The sequence below is a fragment of the Parasteatoda tepidariorum genome, chromosome 9 (assembly GCF_982258835.1).
Source record: "Parasteatoda tepidariorum strain Cologne lab strain chromosome 9, Ptep-v5.0, whole genome shotgun sequence".
Classification (NCBI taxonomy): Eukaryota; Metazoa; Arthropoda; class Arachnida; order Araneae; family Theridiidae; genus Parasteatoda; species Parasteatoda tepidariorum.
The window spans coordinates 91,764,182-91,783,803 of NC_141763.1; the positions used below are offsets into that span (position 1 = coordinate 91,764,182).

Below are 19,622 nucleotides of genomic sequence, written 5' to 3' on the forward strand. Positions count from 1 at the left end.
ATTTTTTAAAAATTTAACATGTAATTTTTATTCTAATATTATCGGTAACATTTTCGCATTTTGTTGGGAGGGGGAAAGCAGAAATTATTTCCTTCGCCTTTTGTAACTAATCATCACAATAAAAAAAAAAATATTAAAAATCATTAAATCCGTAGTAGTACTTGGCGAAAAAAAAAGATCGACAACAGAATCACTCGAATCGGACACCTCAAATCCGTGTTTCGCCTCTTGATTAGGCTGCTGTATAAAAATGATATCGCATAAAAAATATCGGATTTAAAAACTATGGAGAAATCAATAGCAATAATTGATAAAATTCGACAGAATTATTGCCTTTAAATAAATAAAAAATACTCAAATACACGATTCGAATTTTCCATGTTGTTAATCGGGATATTTAAAATTCAAGTGAAAATCAGTATCAATAACTGACGAAAATACAATCAAAACAATACATCAATTTACGATACTATCGGCGTACATTGGGGGTGTCAAAAAGTGATTATCTAAATGCATGATTCAAATATAACAGGTGAATTTCTGTCAAAAAATAAATAGAGGTAATTTTTTTTTACTTTTCAAAAGAAAAATCTTTCTGCAAGAACTCGGTAATGTCCTGCGATAATGTCGCCGTGATTCTGCCACGGGGGCAACTGAAAAAGATTGTATATAATAATTTTAAAAAATGGTTTTCCGCAATTAGATAAATATAAATTGGAAATAACAGAAATTTTAAAATTTGGTTAATTTTGTGTTTTGATAGGAGATTCAGCAGGTTAAATGGTTGCCTGCATTAACTAATTCACAGGGATTGGAAGAAAATAATAGTTATTAAAGATTAGTCGATTAAATTACAACAAAAAAAGAACACAATAGCAATAAAAAATTTACAGAAGTATAAATAGCTATATAATTTTTCTACATCATCAATTTAATCCTCATTGGAGTCTTCAATATTTCTTTTACGATAATTTCTGCCATGTTTAACAACTGATATCGGAAAACAAAAAGACGAATTTGAATTATCACTAGGTATTTCAGTTCCATTCAAATCCTTATTAGTAGAACCTAAAATTGAATTGTTCAGTTCACTAGATTCATCACAGTTAGTCTTATCTCTATTCACAACGGAACTTTCAACAACCCTCGAGTCAGAATCATTAATACTAGAGCTCAGATTTTCCCTGATTTCATTTTCATCATTTGGTATAGGGTATTCGTTAATGAAAGAATTTTCACAAGCATTAGTATTGCTACTAACTCCACTGCAACAAGGACTCTTATTAGTTTCAGAATTGGGCCATATAGAATTTAAATTAGAACTTTTACTAGCATCTGAAGAATCTTTCAAAAGATCACTCTTAAATTGCGGGTTTTGCGAATTTACTAAATCATTTGTGGTATCTGATATTTTTTTAAAGCTCTTGCTACGCTTAAAAAATACTTTTGTGATCCCATTATTGGAAGAATCACTTTCTTCATTCTTCCTTTTGTTCCCATTTGAAATATAGTTCAACCCATTATTAGAAGAATCACTTTCTTCATTCTTTCTTTTATTCCCATTTGAAACATAGTTCAACCCATTATTAGAAGAATCACTTTCTTCATTCTTCTTTTTATTCCCATTTGAAACAGAGTTCATATCACATAATTTGCTAGCACTTTGAACATTATTTTTACAATCTTCATAGTCATCAGAGTCAGAACTGTTACCATCTAAGTTTGGAGTTTTACTCAACTGTGCTCGCTTTTTTCTCAAAAGTTTAATTTTGGCATTAAGACTTGCAGATTTTTTGTTTCCAATACCTAAATTCAGAGGTCGAAAACCTACTTCGTTATTCTCCTCAGATGGCCTCTTGTCCGATTTTCTACTTGTTCTCTTGAATTTTCTTAAAACAACATTTTCTCGTTTCATTGACTTTCGAGCAGATTTTAATTTCTGCACACGGCGTTTTTGAGCTATGAGCTGTGATATTCTATCTGAAGTCGGTGGATTTCTCTCATTACTTTCAGAATCTTCATTGGTTGTTTCATTATTGTTCAGATGTGTGGAGACAGTTTGACGGTTTATAAGCAAATAGCTTGCAGCCTCTTCTCTATTAGCAAATAAACGACTAGTTGCACCCTCTCTACCAGAAAAATAGCGACTTATAACACTATCAGTATCTGTAAGTATACGTCCGCCCATACCATCTCTGTCGGAAAACAATCGCCTGGTGACTCCCACTTCACTCGCTGGTTGACTAATGTTCAAGACCCTGTTAGTTGAAGCTCGATCCAAAGGTCTGTCTTCGTTAACTATTGAACTATTTAGAGCAGTATCTTCATTACTAATCACATGACTATCAGTATTTTGATTATTTGAAGAAGCATTGTTAGCAGCAGCTCTATCAGTGCTACTAAACGTGCTAGGTAATTCAACCAATCTATCGTTGAATATTTCAAGAAGAGCCCGTTTGCTCCGTTGAGTAATGTTCTCCAATTCATCTTCAGAAGAGGAGGATGAAATACTTGTTGTCGAATCTTCCGAAGATTGGACTTCAAAACAGAAACCGTCCCGAGTGGTTCTTTCCGAAGCATCGTTAGAATCGGAGGTCCAGCCTTCGATATCCCTTTGAACTAAAGAATCAAAAAATGCCATCATTCTGGGATCTTCTCGAGTGGAATGATGACTGTAGTCGTGAGTCATAAACTGACCACTCCGAAGAACTAAATTTATGTATTCTTCATGGCTGTACACTTTTCTCAATCCTTCTGCTTCACTTTCGTCAGAGTGGGACATAGGAAATGAGCTCCATAACTTAATGATTTTTTCCACACCAGATGAGGCAATAACTCCATATGTATTGTTATATCGCACTTGGTTAACAATTGATCTGTGCCCCCGCAAAACAAAATGGGTTTTTGCAATTAGATTGCCTTTTCTGGAAGTGACATCCGGAACTTCCCAAATATAAAGCTTAAAATCATCCGACCCAGATAAAACGTACTGATCCTTGTCTCCTGCAAAACAGCAGCTTTTCATAGTGCAAGAATTATAGTATTCAGGATGATCAAATTCAGCGATATGATGAGCAGAAGTTACGTCATAAAGTACAGGGGGTAGTCTTCGCCTTAAGGCTAACAAATGATTGCCAGTGGCATTAAAACGAACACTCATTGCACTGTGCGTTAATAAAGATGACCCATATTTAATGACATAAGTGTTAGGTTTACGAATGTCCCATAAGCATACACCTTCTTTTGCATTTGCTGTTGCTAGGAAATGAGGCTCTACAGGATTGTGCATAACAGCATGATATGCATTGGCATTACTGGCAAGAACTAATGGTTCATCTATACTTTGTCGAATATCCCAAATTAAAACGCGACCATCATCGCACGAAGTAGCAAACAAGTTGTCATCCATGGGATCAGCTGATAACCCATAAACAGCTTCTTGGTGAGGAAAGACGTCAAGACTTTCTCTAGTGTTGATGTCATGCAATATTACTTGCTCATCATTTCCAGCCGAAAGCAATTTCGTGTGAGATTTATTAAATGCTAAACAGAAAATGTTACTATTGTGTTCCGATTTCATAGCAGTTGGTTGATAAGAGTTAGATGACGATGTAAGAGTTTTAATCATTTTCCATACAAGTACTCTTTTATCGTCGCCGCCCGAAATCATCCATTGACCATCATTCGAAAATTCTATGGCATTGACGCACCCATAATGTGCATACAGATCTTTTTTGAAAAGATTTCTACTGTATCTAAATCTCCTGTTTAATAGTTGTATCCCCCCTTCATTCATTTCATATTGTTGTTGATGAGTAAGATAACCTAAGCCAGAAATATAGGATGCCTTTAGATTTTTAAAAGACATTGTGGAATTTCAGATGAAAGTAAATGTTATTAATATTTCAAAGCCTGTCTAAAATTAAATTCTCTTTTGCGTAAATTAATGTAATTAAGATCATATTAGCGATCGTAACACATCAGCTGAAAACAGAGAACTCTATAATAAAACTAAAACAAAATACGCAATGGATTATTTAGTTTTGGACGCAGATGCGCCCTCTGTTCCTGATTATATAAGGCAATTCAACAGAAATGTACAATATTAAATGAAGCCAAACTTATATTTCAAGATAATTAAATAACATCCAGCACAAATAAACTCGATATAACATTTATTCGCAAGTGTTTATTTTCATTTTGGCTTTCCACACGAATCACATGATCAAAAGAATAAATAGAAAAAAAAACTACTATAACTTTCTGAGCTTCACGTGATCTAAAAGCTTGCAATGATTGGATGGGCGCTAACTTTGAATTAGAAAATATTTTTACTGACTGCCACCAACGCTACCACTGTTCGCTTTGCAAATAATTCTTTGTTTTCTTAAAACTTTTATTTATTAATTAAAATAATTGTCATCATTAAATAAGATAAACACTTTTTGTCAATATGAGGAAAGGGGAGAAGAACCAAGAAGTATCGAAAATACAAGTTTTTGCTCGTTGCAGGTTTGTTTACCTCATTATGTGCATTAGTATTTTCTTTTGTAAATTAAATAGTATTGTAAAAAGTTTCAAGCTTCTGGTGCAGATAAATGAAGTTTAGTTCTATCCTCTTCGTGTATCGTCAGAATTGAAATCAGTTGTAGTAATTTAAAGGAGTTTTCATTACTTATAACAGACGTTATGTTGCAGTTCTCTTGCTGAATTGAGCTTTTTTTTAAAATTTTTATTTTCATGAAAAATCTGTTAAAGCAGAATATAAATGCAAACTTTTCAATACTCTGATTAAGTTGCAACATTACGCTTTTATATTAAAATTTTTGTAATTTTTGCATAACATAGTAGTCGTAAAAACTACTTTTTTCTGTTGATTTTTACAACAGTTTTTTTTAAATGTAGTGGCTACAAAGTAATTTCGAAATATAGTCGCTATCTCTTAGGAGATGAAATTTGCAGGAGAACTTAATTTACACACGTTCTAAATGGTTTAGAATAAAAAATAGCAGGAATTATTAAAAAATTTAATGCTAATTTATGTTTCCATGGGCTCGTTTGTTGTTCTAAATCATTTGTTACAATTTTCTTTTAACCTTCAGCTTCTTGACAACGAAAATCTATTTGTTGTTATATCTGAACCGGGATTTGACAATCCAACTACAATTGCTAAGGAGCTAAATTTATTTCAAAGTTGCAATTTAAAAAAAAAAAAGCTTGTGTTTTGCCTGGGGATGATACTATGAGTTATACATTTGCTGGCCGCTTCACAGAAGTTTCAAAGACTTGGCGATTATTTTACCACTGATCATGATACTCAAATCTTTTCTTTAATTTCAGAAATTCTTCTAAATTTTATAGTTATGATTTTGTAATGTAATGTAATTTACATTGTTCATCTCTCAATGTAATTTACATCATAAATAATATTTTTACTAACCGTAATGGGACCCAATTATCTACTTTCAGTCAGGCATACTAACTACTTGGCCCCCTGACAGACATTTTAGGATTATGAAAACTTCTAAATGTTTTAAAAAGAGAAATAAATGAATCTCTTTTCTAAAGATCTTTAGAAAGATCAATTTTCAAATAAATTTTTATCAAGACAATTTATTAATGAAGGAAATATTGCATTGCTTTCCAATTGAATAATTGTGTTCTATGTTATGTACAGTGAGATTCTAGAAGTACTTCACCAGTTAAATGTTGCAATATTCTAAAAGTGTCAGACCACAACTCTCTGGTTGGAAAAATAGTATTTAAAATATATTTTTATAAGTAATTTCAGTGAACTGTAATTCAAAAAGTATTATATATTTTGTCCTGTTATATGACATTAGTTTCAATTGTATTGTGAATTAGTATCTCAAATTTTTGTGAGATAACCTTAGTACATTATTTGCAATTTGTATTAATTTCTTTATCTGTCATAATTATTTAAAATATTTCTATACAAATCATTATTATTAAATAATGAAGTTACGTTGAAGCTGTGAACTAGATTGTTGGAAAAGATTGTTACTAAAATAATTATTATTAAATAATGAAGTTATGTTGAAACTATGAACTAGATTGTTCGAAAAGTCGGCATTCAAATGCTTGCTTATTTTTCAAAAGTTAAAAGAATTAAGCTCACATTCAAAAAGCAGCATGTGAAAGCTGCTCTCTCCCACCTAATAAAATAATTAATTAAAATTAATCTTGAGGTGTCTGCTTTATGGGAGAAACTGTATAACTTTTGTTAATTTCACTCCTTGTATTTTTCATAGTCTTTTATTTCCTATAGGCCACTAAATGGTATAGAGCGGAAACAAGATTCATTCTCTGTTGTAGATGTTATTCAAAAAGAAAAGAAGGTTGTTGTGAGGGACAGGAATAAAGAATTTACTTTTGACAAAGTCTTTCCTCCAGATGTTAAGCAGGTAACTTGAATGTAGTGTCTGAAGGTGTTATCTTGTATACAATGATTGATATAATGAGCCCTCATGCTTTGATATAATGAACCTGATTTCTAACTATGCTATCCTGTATACAACTGTGGTTTGCATTATTGTGAGTTTTCAATTAAATGTAAATTTTAAAATTAGATAAAATTGTAGTAATTCTTTAGTTTATTTTTAGCTAGATATTTATTATTTCTAGTGCATTCTTGTGACATGGTGACTAATAGTATGCAAAACTAATTGCTTGTTATCGCATGCTTTGATACAATGAACCTGATTTCTAAAAATGCTATCTTGTATACAATTGTGGCTTGCATTATTCTAAATTTTCAATTAAATAAAATAACCAGAGATACTTCACTTTATTTTCAGTTAGTAATTTTGGATAAATATTTCGAGGTAATATAACAAGTATACAGGTATATTATATATTTAAAAAAAAAAAAATAGATTAAAAATATTTTCTCTCCCCTTTTTTTTAAAAAAAAGAAAGAAACTAAGTTTTACCCTTGATTTTACCATCTTCAGAAAAGTTTGAAAGGTTTGTTCTTCGTAAATATCTTTAAAAATAACAACAAGAAAACATACTTTTAAGGCAGTCTAGAATGGCGGTAAAATATTTTTGTAAATATTGAAGTACAATATATGATCATTTTAAGAGCTAATGTTCTAAACATGTTTCTTATTTTTAATAAACATTTGTCCAGATTCTTCTTTTTTAACCTTTTATTCCTGATGTTCCAGATCTTTTTCTGACTCCTTTATAATACAGTGAAAGCTTAATATAACAAGTACAGCCTATTTCACAAGGTGTAATAGTCTTCCTTATTATAATTTAGTAGTTGGATTTTCTTCCTTTTCTATTACTTTAAAAAAATTAATTGTCCTGCTTTTCTTCTGACTTTTTTTCCGTGCTGATCTTTGGAGTCTGTTTTGGGCAATATTTGTAACCATTTATATTCTACGTTACCTGTAACAAAATTAAATGGGATTACCAAGTTTTGCTAAAGACAATCACAAATGTTTTATGTGTAACTTCCTTTTCACATGGCCTACATCAAAACAGTAATCCATTTCCGTCCAAGCTTGTGTTAAGGTATATTAATCAAGTTCATCAAAAGTGATTGTAATACGCTGTTTTAGCTTCACTAGATCAACAAGGGGGGATGGACAAATGCCTTATTCTTCACCTGCCTCCATTGGACAAAATCACAAAGTATTAGGTCTAGGCTTCTGGGTAGCCATTGAGTAAGTGACGTGTTGTAATCCGCTACCAATTGCAGCTAGAGAGATGGGAAGTAATCTCGCATGTATGCCATTCAGTATGGTGGTTCCCTTTGTGGAGGCTTATAGTTCATAAGACAAAATTTTATGAAAATTCTTTGACTTTCACTTTTATTTGTAAGACTATTTGTATGTTTAAAATATACTTATATCTGATTTTCATTATTTTTAGATTGATGTTTATAAATCTGTTGCTGCACCTTTAATTCAAGAAGTTTTAAAAGGTTTCAACTGTACAATTTTAGCGTAAGATTATATATTTAATTTCTTCTTTTTTTTAATTTTAGTTAGCATTCAATGTTTCCTTCAAAGTTTCTTAGCAAATATTCCTGTAATATCTGCTAATACAAATTTTTGTTCCAATCATGGAATTACGAAGGTTTTAAAAAATATTAAAAAATAATCAGTTTTCTTGATATATTTCTTATAGCCTCTTGATTTATAGTTCATATTTTTAATTTGAGATCATTTCTTTTTTAGTAGTATTTTTTCGATTTAAGACAAGCAACTATTTGTTTACAGACAAACTTTTATAAGTTTTATTATTAAATTGAAATTTGTGATATTGTATTAATGCGGATTGCTTATTAATTTTTTTCAATTAGATATATTTTTTAAACAATTAATGTAGTCTATTGATTATTATATTCACCATCTATCCTAAAAAAATTTTTTAAAAAAACTACCGGAAGTCTTGGGCTCTTTCATGAAGTCATTGCATGACATGACTATTTTTTTTTTAAACTTCCCGAGTAAGTTTTTTTTGTTGTTGTTAGATTTAATTTGTAATACAGTTTAAACAATAGAATCAAAACAATATTAAATGTTTGTAAACAGTTATTCCCTTTATTTTAATTCTTGATGAGAGAGCAGTATAATTTGCTGGTTGTGTTAAAAGCTATAGAAAAATATATTGTTTGGGCACTGTGATCTACATTACGTTAACTGCTGGTATATTGTTTTAGAATTTCGTTTTGTTAATTGTCATAATTATATGAATGAAATTTTGTTGAGTAAATATTGAGGGATTAGTTACGTGATTCAATTTTTATCATTTTTTTACTAGAAAAGAGAAATATGTGTATAGTTTCGTTTTTCAAACTGACTTATATTGATAAACAAAAGAATCTTTGTTTTATTATGTATTTATAATAGTAACTCATTAAATTAATATTTTAATCGAACTCACAAAAAGAGAAATTTTTTATTTAAGTTAAATTCCTTACTACGTGTGGAACGAAATAATTTTTTTCTCTTCTCGTTACTATGTAAATTTTAAATGTATTTTAAGGTGACAAATTTGTTGCTTATGCCTATGATTTCAGTGACATTTGTATTACATTTGGCAATAATTGCTACAATACTGGTGTGAACCCTAATAACAAAATAAGTTTAATTCATAAAATTCTTATGTATGTTTTTTTTTTTTAATAGTTATGGTCAAACAGGGACAGGTAAAACCTATACAATGGAGGGTGAAAGAAGAAATAATGCTAAATATTCTTGGGAGGATGTAAGTGTTTAGAAATATATTATTCATTCTTATATCTTCTTGATATAGTTTTTAAGATGTGTATGTATTTAAATATTTTATTGTTTTGTTTCTTTTATTATTTTCTACTTGTATGGACTAATACTTCTGGATGATGCTTTCTACTTGTATTCATTACACTCACTCTAAATATAGGCCACTTCACATTTGCTGGTTTGCTTTGGTTACGAAAGCAGGAAGCATGGACAATATTTCTTATAACTTCGTTAAGATATAATATTTCACTGTTCTTATAATGTTCCTATTTTCACATGCAATTAAATGAATGGGGAATTATTTTCAATCTTTACAAGCATAAACATTTGGTGATAGGAACATAAGTTTTGTTTGCTGCAAAATGCCTCGCCAAACAGAATGTTACGATGATTGGTTAAATCGAAATTATGCCCACCTTTAATTTTCTATATGTTCTGTTCTCGCAGGAAAAGATTAGTTTTATGCTGATTTTTTTTAAGTTTATTGCTGAATTTCAATAAACATTGGGGAAAAAATCACAACACTAAAAGTAGCTCATTTGACAATACACAAGCACTTAGAGTAGCAGGAAATAAAAAGTTAAGAATGGCTAAAGATAAATAACTGGGTAATTGCTTTTTAAAACTCATTGCTTATTTTGTTTATTTTTACCCTGAGATATATTTTGAATAGAAACAACATAAATTTTTTCAAATTAAAACTTACTTTTTTTTAAAAAAAAATCAGTAATTGCTCTCTTTTTTTTTTTTTTTTTTGCTCAATGCCCTATTTTTTTGTTGCTTTCAATTATTGCAATTTTTAAATAGGCATCCTCATGTAAACTCGTCATCTCATGATTTGTTTGGATTTGATCCAATGTCTGATATTTAAATCAATATTTCCGAAACGTCTGTACATGGTTTGCCTTTAAACTGTGATACCTGTGGCTGCAGATATCTGATGAGGTGGTAGAACACTCTCTTTGCTTCTTTTGGCAGACTACCAAGTACTGGTTTTCATTCGACTTAGTAACTGGGGGGGAGGGATTGTACAGTAACATGATTTACTGACATTTTCATCATCTTGGGATTGCTGTCAAAGCCTAGAAATGACACTCCAATGCAATTCCAAGTTCCTTAGATATTTCCATCTGAATATGACCACATTCCAGGCATCCAATGATTCTGCCCCCCCCCCTCCCGGAAAAAAATCCATCTTCTGTGTTGTAACTATTTGGTTATGGCACTGAGCAACTTACAGAATGCTTATGAGCAAATACCACCATCCCTCTCAACATTGTGACACACTATCGGCATCATCTGGTGATTTCATGTAATTTGCAGGTTATTCATGAAGATGTGTGTGGTAATTCTACAGTTTAAATATTTATTTTTGTGTTTAATTTCCTTGTGATTCTAAATTTTCCTTATTTTGTGGACATGAGTATAGAAATATTTGAAACAAACTACAATAAGATAAGTGTATGAAAATAAAGTAAAATGCAGGTAACTTAAATAATTTTATGAAGAGCATTACATTTTATATATTGGATTTTGCCTTCAAATATATCAACCATTAGTCATTTGGAAAGAAAAATTGTAAATGATATAAAATCTACAAAGCCTTTAGTCCCTACTTGTGACTGTTTCAGAGAGACTTATGCTTGCTACAAAATGTTATGTATGACAAACCATTGTTTCCTATTTTACCCTTGTGATTAATAGAAATACAGTAGAGTCCTAATTATCTGCGTTGATGTGGACCACGACAAACTCAGATAAACGAAAACTTTGTTACAACGAAGAGTATGCAAAGGGAAAGAAAAATAGAAGGTATAAATGTAATATATTTAACAAATACAAAAATTTTTATGAGTACACCACATGCAATTCATATAATAATGAAAAAGCTTACTTAAAAACACTTAAAGAGCGTATTTTACGAGAATTAGAGTTTTTACTGAACAAAGTCCTTAATCTTTTTTTTTTTTTTACGTTGGTGCTTTTCTGCAGCAGCATTTTGCCATTTTTTTAGGGAAAACAGGAAGTCTAGTGTTGCCTATTCTTGTTGTTCTATGTATTCAATAGCTCTTTCATTAGCTTTTAGTCAATCCAGAGATGATTGTGCTCCGGAAAATTCCGGATTTTTCGCTAACCGCGATCCTAAAATTTCCTGAAATCTAAGGTCCGGAAGTTTCAAGAAATCATTGATCATATTTATGTATTATCATGAATGGTTTTACTCTAGAAATTTTCGGGATTTTTGAATTGGGCTCTCAATCACCCCTGTCCATCTGTATGAGAGATTTTTATAGGTTGATTTTCATTTTTACTGCCTTCATCTTTGATAGATTCATTTTTGTTATTGACGGTAATAACGATCATTTCATCGGTAATCTTCTGTTTTCCGTCAGCTTTTTTTTCTTGGTGTTAGGAAGATAAATTTTAGAATTTTTTTCGGCGGTAGTTTTGAAAATAAAAAATAAACTGGAGCAAAAAAAAATCCTTGAAATATTTGATTTCTCGGATAATCAGGACTCTACTGTATTTCAAATAAGGTTGCTTATAACTAATGACTATGATAATTTTCTTTTTGTTTCTTTCTGAAGGACCCGGAGGCTGGATTAATACCACGATCTTTACATCAACTGTTTGAAGAACTAAATCAGGAGGATAATGTGGAATTTGCTGTAAGAGTATCTTTTTTGGAATTATACAACGAAGAACTTATTGATTTATTAAGTTCTAAAGATCTTATCAAACTTCGCATCTATGAAAATACATCCAAAAAGGTATTCTTTTATAGATCTTAAATACTTAAATATCCTTTGCTAGTTCTTTTCTAGTAAGAACGACAGTTACATGAATTATTGTTAAATTGATTCAGCTCTTTTTAATATAAAAATTATTATTATTTTTTTAAAAATGATTTTGCATTCAAAATAACTTCTTATAAAGAAAGTAAGTTTTTTATACGGAGAAATCTATTTTTCGGACTTGAAGTACTGAGAATTCTCAATATGGGACTTATCAATGTAATTAAGTTTGAAATGGCCTGCTAATTACCAGAAAATGTACTTTGTTGCATTGTAACCTTTTTTAATTTCACATGGGCAGTAACCGCATATTGATTACCTCCCCCCGAATGGCTTTGGGTGCTGCAGAATGTTTTTCATTTTTAAATCAAAAAAGAGGAAAAGTGTTAACTACTTTTTTTAAAAACATATTTTAATTTGTTTGTAATAAAAATCAAAAAGCTGGATTGAAAAGACATCACAATAAACAAAGAATATTTTTCTGCTACTTGATTGCTGGTTTAGCTATATAAGGATTTATTTCATTTTTTAGTTTCATTGCAGAAAGTTCAACTTACATATAAACTACAAAGATTTTATGCATAATATTTAAGAGACCTTATATTTGTAAATTTTACACATGTATGTTAAATCGGACTGGATATTTCAATAATCTTTAACCGACCACGTTAATATCCAAAATAAATTTGGATTTAAAGAAGATAGTGCTGAAGATACATTCCATAAGTTCTGCTACTGAGATAATAACACAGCAGCTACTACTGAAATTCTTTTCAATATTTATGTTAGTACATTAAATGCTTGTATATGCCAAAGAGTTTTTTTAAAGTTATTTCCCAACTCTTATCGATCAGGGAAACTGGTAAAAAATTTAGGAATAATGGTGGAAGGTATCTTACCGATCACATTTGCCAGAGGTTTACATTTATTGCAATTGTTACAAAATTTTCTAAATAGGAGGAAGAAAAATTAAAAAATTTGGATTGGAAATTTGGAATTTGGATTAAAAAATTTATTTACTAAATGATATCTCTAGATCAATTAGTTTTTATCAATTCGGCATTGAAAATTTACTTGTTTGATGGCAAAAGATTGTTGATAACAAGAGTCATCTCATCATTGAGTAAAAAAAATTTCTGTTAGAGGTATTTCTAAAACTTCCAATTATTCTTATCCATTGGGAAAATAGGTGTTCTATTTATACCATGTTGAGTTTTTATTTTAAATTTTTTTTATTTTTTACATAATATTATTTAAGAGTGTTTTTATTATTGACTTATTCGTAATTACGGTTTTGGCTGATGATTATAATGTAAATATAGAAACTTTAAGGGAAAAGGAATGTTGTGGCTCATCAATAAACATATATTGGCTGGAATTGAATCCACAACATCCCATTTTGCAAGAAGAGGGGAAACAACAATTGATGCAGTTTCTGCAACTCTGGGCTTAAAGTCTTGATGTGTTTATGAAAGTCAATCCAGAAAGAAAAAAAACATTTGGCCAATGGGTTACTTGTTATCGCAATTTTTTCTCATTTATAATTAATCATCATTAATTTTTTATTTTATTTTTAGGGATCAGTTCATATTGATGGACTTGAAGAAGTTGTGGTGAACAGTAAAGATGAAGTTTATGCAATATTGGAAAAGGGTACTGCTCGCAGACAAACAGCTGCAACTCTATTGAATGCTTCTTCAAGTCGTAGTCACACTGTATTTTCTGTTACTGTACATATTAAAGAGAACACTGTCGATGGAGAAGAGCTTGTTAAAACGGGAAAATTAAACTTGGTTAGTATTTTTTTCCATGTATTTTCAAGGTATATAACTCTCCTCATATCCCTAATTTTCCTGAGAAAAAATATTCTGTTCTGATTTTTAACATTTTGTCCTAATATTCTTCTCTCCCCCCCCCCTTCTCTTTTTTGGTCTTGTCATACCTATTTGCCATTTTTAGAAAATGTGATCAAATCTTGTAAAGATATGTTGTTTCAAAAATTTGAATTCAAAATTCTTTTAATCCAATGAACGATTCATTTAAGAGACAATCCACAAATTACTCTAGAGTAAATGAAAATTCTTACGTGTTCTACTTTATACTGCATAAAAAAATTTCGAAAAAAAAAAAATTTATAATGAAATTTTTTAAGGGTCAATTTGAGGTCATATACGTATTTGCTATTTTTAGAAAATAAGATCAGATCTTGTAAAGACAAGTTGTTTCAAAAATTTGCATTTAAGAGTTTTTTAATCCAATGAATGCATGCTCAAATTTCAAAAATGGAAAACTAAGGATTATTAAGATAATTTTAAAAAAAGAAAGTTTAGTCGCATTCAAAACTAGTGAAACACTTCAGTTACAAATGTTATTTCATTCTTATTTTCAAAAGAATATTAAATCTTCAAATAGCCTTTTTGTCAAGGTAAAAAAGAAGCTGGAGTTTATCCCCTTTTTTTCACCCCCCAGTTATTTTTCTATAGTTCATTCCAAACGAAATGTTAATTTTAATTTGGGGGTTAAATATACTTTAACCCCCAAATTCAGGGATGAGATTTTTCCGTTTTTTAGCGGATTTCCGCTTTTTTCACTTTTATCTCTTAAAATTCAGCTTTTTTATCAAAAATTCAGATTTTCTAAAAATTTCATTTTTTTTATAAGTATTCCGCTTTTTCAGAAAATTCACCGATTTTCAAAGAGAAACAGAAAATTCAAACTACATAGCTACCAATCCTTTCTCATTTTTACTTATTTTACCTATTTTCTCCCCCTTTACACTCAGCAGATGAGATTTTCTGAATTTTTTACCAGCTCTCCAGATAGATCCGATTCTCGTAGTTCAAACAAGCCTTTAAGAGGTACCAAGCCTGGAATCTGCTAATATCTCGATTCTTATTCACACGATTGTAATATCAAATATAGTTTTTCATATTTGCGTGTTGCGATTCTTATTTACGAGATTTAAAAATCCGATATTGTGATTCGTATTTACGTCTTTTTAAAAACCTATGTAGCGATTCATATTCACGCAAGTTTAAAATTCGATGTGTTGATTTGCTCATGCGGTTTATAATATCAAACATTGATTTTCGTATTTATACGTGATTTTAAAATAAGGCATTGGGATTCGCATTCACACATTCTAAAAGTTATGCATCATAATTCTTATTTATGCAATCTAAAAATCATGCATCATGATTCGCATTTACGCGATCTAAAAACTATGAATCGTGATTTGTATTTACGCGTTTTAAAAATTCTATATCCCAGTTTGTATTTTCTCATTTTCAAAATCCATAATTACTATTCATATTCACGCAATTTTAAGATCAACTATCGCGATTCTTGTAAGAAGTAAATTTTTTTTAAAATTAGTTACTATAAAGGTGACTGTTTTTCTAACTACAATTATTAGTATATGTAAGTGTTACAACATCAGAGAAACTGGAAGGGAATATATTCAAAACTTACATTCTTTGCTTGCAAAGAAGAAAAAATAGAATTTGCCACAAGATGTTTGAAGATGAACTAACGACTAAATATAGCAAACATAAAAGATATAACAAACAAAAGCAATAACTTAAAAAGGGATTTAATTAAAAAAAAATTTGGGGGGGGGGGAAAGAGTTGATTAACTCATCATCAAGATTTTATTTATAATTGCTGCTATTTATGCTATAAAATGCAAAATTCTTATCAAATAAAAAACAATTATCTAAACTGTTGCTGATTGTCATGTAATTTTTCAAACTAAAATAGCAATTTTTGTATGTTAAGGAATTACTTTATATTTCTACTTCACTGTTATTGATATGTTTCAGAGGGTTGTAGTTAGATTAGACTATAATATAAACATAATGATTCGGTCCATTGTTAAAGTTTTTTTTCCCAATATAACTTAAAAAGTAATATTACTGATATATTTGGTATAAATCACATAACAGTATTTATTAAAAGAAATGAAATATTGATATATATTCTCAGTAGTTTTAATTTGCTAAACCAGGTAGTTTTTCAAGTAGTAATTGTCTCTTATGTGAACTGAGGAAAAATATAATTTCCAGCTTTATTTTTTCAATTGGTAATTTTTTTTCTTCACTGAATGTTAGGTATCAATGTAATCGTTTTTATAATAATAGATTAGTACACAATTGTATGTCAACACATTATTTATTACCTTAAACTGTCTGGAATTTATTATTAAAGGGTTGCTCTTGCGTAAAATTTACTATCGTGGAAATTCAGCTTTTTTGCGTTTTGGCAAATTAAAAGTAACCGAGTCATTAAAAAGTATTTAACAGACATCGTTTGTCACTATTAATTAATATTTTGACTAAAGAATTTAAAATATTCACTTTAGTTCCATTAATGTGCAAATATGATTGAACAGTATAATAACTAAAGATTTTAAATAAGCTTATTTATTACTTTACTACTCTACTTAACATGCAAATGAGCATTTAATATCTGAATGCTATTTCAGGAGTATGTGTAAAAAAGAAGTTTCTGCCTGGATAATCAGGGCAGAGAAATTTCAGCATTATTTATGTTAATGTCATTATTTGGAAGTACAATTTTTAGCATTAATATGAATGGTTATGTAGTTTTTCAAAATGGTTCAAATGTTAATAGAATGATGATGGTTTTGGTTTTAAATGGGTCTTAAACGATTCACCACTGCTCTTAATAAGTCATCATTCCAATTGAGGGTTTAAAAAGTAATGGCAGTTTGAAACTGCTTTATTTTATAATTTGATACGTCTAAACTGAAAATGACTTAAAAAATTTATATATTTTTTAATATGATAGTTTATAGTTTATTTAAATTGTAATTCACATGAATAATTAAATGCCGAACAGAATAGGATGGGGCATCTTCAAAATTTTAAATCCATAACATCAAACAAAATATAACAATATATTGCAGAGATTAATTTAAGTACTAGACTTTATCCTAAAAGAACAAATTTTAGGTGTTAAAATAAATGTTTGAATTATCTTTCTATTTTGCAAATACCAATGCATGTGCATCTTACCAGATTTCGGAAGACAAATTTAAGGTGTTGAAATAAAAAACCTTTTTCTTTGTTAAATTTGATATATTGCTTGTAAAATTAACAAAATTAATAATACCTATACTATGTTCACTTCTTAATATGTAAAGGTAAAATTACCTTACCTGTATTTTCTGTGGTAATTCTTCAAGTTTGGCCAAGGGAAGATGGACTGCTTTTGTTTCCCTTCAAAAGATTGCTATTCTTAAATCAAAAGATGTTATTATTAAAAATTAGCAAGGTCTGTCATTGAAGGAATTAACTACTGTCCATATCTTGAAAACATTTAATATTCTAACAAAAACATAACAAACAAGATTAGACGATGCATCAATGTTTTGCAAAGGAACAGCGCATACATTTCAACCTCTTAATTCGGAGGCGATCATTCAACTTCTGCTTACTTACAATAAATGCGGCTATGTCGCAGTTAAGGTTAAATTTTAAAGTCAAATAGTTTCTCGACATGCTTCTCCTACACCTTTGTAACTATTTTTCTTGTATTTTTGAAAGGCGAACACAGAAACGTCTCAGTTTTTCACTGTCTATTATGCCTTTTCTTTTCCATTAGGTGGATCTTGCAGGAAGTGAATGTGTTGGTCGGTCTGGCTGTATAAACCAGAGGTTTCGGGAAGCAAGTAAGTTATTATAGTCATTATTGTGTTTGTAGCTATTTGTGTATTGTGTTTGTAGCATTTGTTTTTAAAAAAAATATGTTTTGTACTTAAGCTATGTCTTTAATTTCTAGAACTAGTTTTCAGAAGTAGTTGTAGATATCATTAATTGCATTACAAACTAATCACTGAATAAATGCAATCATGTTTTTTATTCAAGCTAAAAAGCTATGTGATTTGTTGGTTTTAAACAAAGTAAGATTAAATTAATAGAAACCAAAAAGAAGCAATTTACAATTTTACTGAGCAGTTGGTCTGAAATTATTGTTGGAAGTTTAACATGAGTTTTTGGATTGGTAGGTTTTATAATGTAGATAGGCTTTAAATATATTTGTCCCCTCTCTCCCCCTCTAGTTTTTTCCCTGTTAGATCCTAGAGATGTTTCCCAGATTATTGCCAGTGGCACATTTTGCAGCTCTAGTATAATGTAAATAAAAATTACTAACTAAATATTTTTCTTCTTAATTTTTTGAATAAATAAAAATTAAATGCTTATATTTAAAATATTACAAAATGTTTGTTGACATAATAAAATTTATGCTAATAGCCCATTGTGCAGCTCTAGCGCAACTCAAAATACTTACTTACCAATCTACAGAGAGACATAAATAAGTTTGTCACGTTTTATTTCTAGGGCTCTTGATAATTCCATTCTTCTCTTAATTATAAACGCAGTACTTAAATCATTCAGATTGAACTGTTTTAGACATATTGCCATATTTTAATGTTTACCAATACATTTTATATTATGTGAAATAGACCTCGAATAATTTTTAAATAAGTTAATAAATTTGAAAAATACTTGTGTTGGATGAAATGGATATAATCAAAATATTTATTTGTTAATAGAAAAACAGAAAATTATTTTGCATGGAGCTCACATAAATTTATAATTTTTGGTTGGATGAACTGCTTAAATTAAACACTATTAATTTCAATTGTTTTTTATTGATTTCTTATATTTCTTTAGGTAACATAAATATGAGCCTCTTGACGTTAGGAAGAGTAATTACAGCTTTAATAGAAAATCAGCCTCATGTTCCATACAGGTATGTATAGCTCATTTGTTGTAGCCAAATTTCAAATTTTTGACTATGCATGTTTTAAAAGGCAAGAATGTACTGATTTAACAATATATGACCTAACTGCAATATAACAACAAAGTACTTTAATTAAATTACTTTGAAGATGAAACTGAAGAAGAAAAAAATAATGACATATTCATTCATGCCGATTCTTTAATTAAGCGTACACTTTTTTAAAACCAATTTATTTTCAAAAAATATATAGTTTTGTGTAGGGGTGGACAACCTTTTTTGAGTGGAGGCCACTACTGGCCAATTATGGTTACACTTTTTTAAATCAAAAAATATATACTTTGTTTAGGGTGGGCAAACTTTTTGAGTGAAGGATCGCACACATATTCAATCCTGTTAGTGGAAAATATGTTAATTTTTATGTAAACATTGCAGTGAGTCAAAAAGAGATTACTCAAATAATACAGTGAAACATCTAGGAAAAACCACCTCTCTTTACGACCACTGTTAGGAGGCACTGATTTTATCCATAGACTTTGTGATGTGGAAACTTTTAGGAGAGTCCAATAAAACCTCTTCCAGCGACTGAGCAAACACCTGCACCAAAATGCGGAATAGGTCAATTAAGAAAACACAAAGTATCCGAACAAAAAATTTAAAAAAACAAATAAGTAGATTAAAATAAAATGTGTAATATTTGTGTGAAGCTGCAATTAAAGAGCTCTTTTTGGCCATACAACCTCATGTAGCAGTCATAATGCACTAAATTCAATGCTATTAATGATTTACTTTTAGAGTTGGAAGT

General features: G+C 29.7%; 2 protein-coding genes across 2 annotated transcripts in view; one reads left to right on the plus strand and one right to left on the minus strand.

The window, feature by feature from the left end:
• Positions 1-870: 870 nt before the first annotated feature.
• On the minus strand, positions 871-4,261 carry LOC107447648 (uncharacterized). The gene has a single exon (XM_016062614.5). It carries the CDS (start codon positions 3,866-3,868, stop codon positions 932-934), a length of 2,937 nt encoding a protein of 978 aa, XP_015918100.3. The 5' UTR covers positions 3,869-4,261; the 3' UTR covers positions 871-931.
• Klp61F (Kinesin-like protein at 61F) overlaps positions 4,258-19,622 on the plus strand; it is a 50,261-nt gene continuing 34,896 nt past the window's right edge. Inside the window, exons 1-8 of the mRNA XM_021145722.3 lie at positions 4,258-4,512; positions 6,290-6,425; positions 7,903-7,976; positions 9,165-9,243; positions 11,846-12,028; positions 13,630-13,845; positions 17,678-17,744; positions 18,751-18,829. Coding sequence (XP_021001381.3) covers positions 4,454-4,512; positions 6,290-6,425; positions 7,903-7,976; positions 9,165-9,243; positions 11,846-12,028; positions 13,630-13,845; positions 17,678-17,744; positions 18,751-18,829 — 893 coding nt within the window. The 5' untranslated portion in view covers positions 4,258-4,453. The remainder of the gene's footprint in view (positions 4,513-6,289; positions 6,426-7,902; positions 7,977-9,164; positions 9,244-11,845; positions 12,029-13,629; positions 13,846-17,677; positions 17,745-18,750; positions 18,830-19,622) is intronic.

What these genes read in the sequence shown, in the direction of transcription:
- LOC107447648 (XM_016062614.5), bottom strand. Translation starts at nt 3,868, where the DNA reads ATGTCTTTTAAAAATCTAAAGGCATCCTATATTTCTGGCTTAGGTTAT.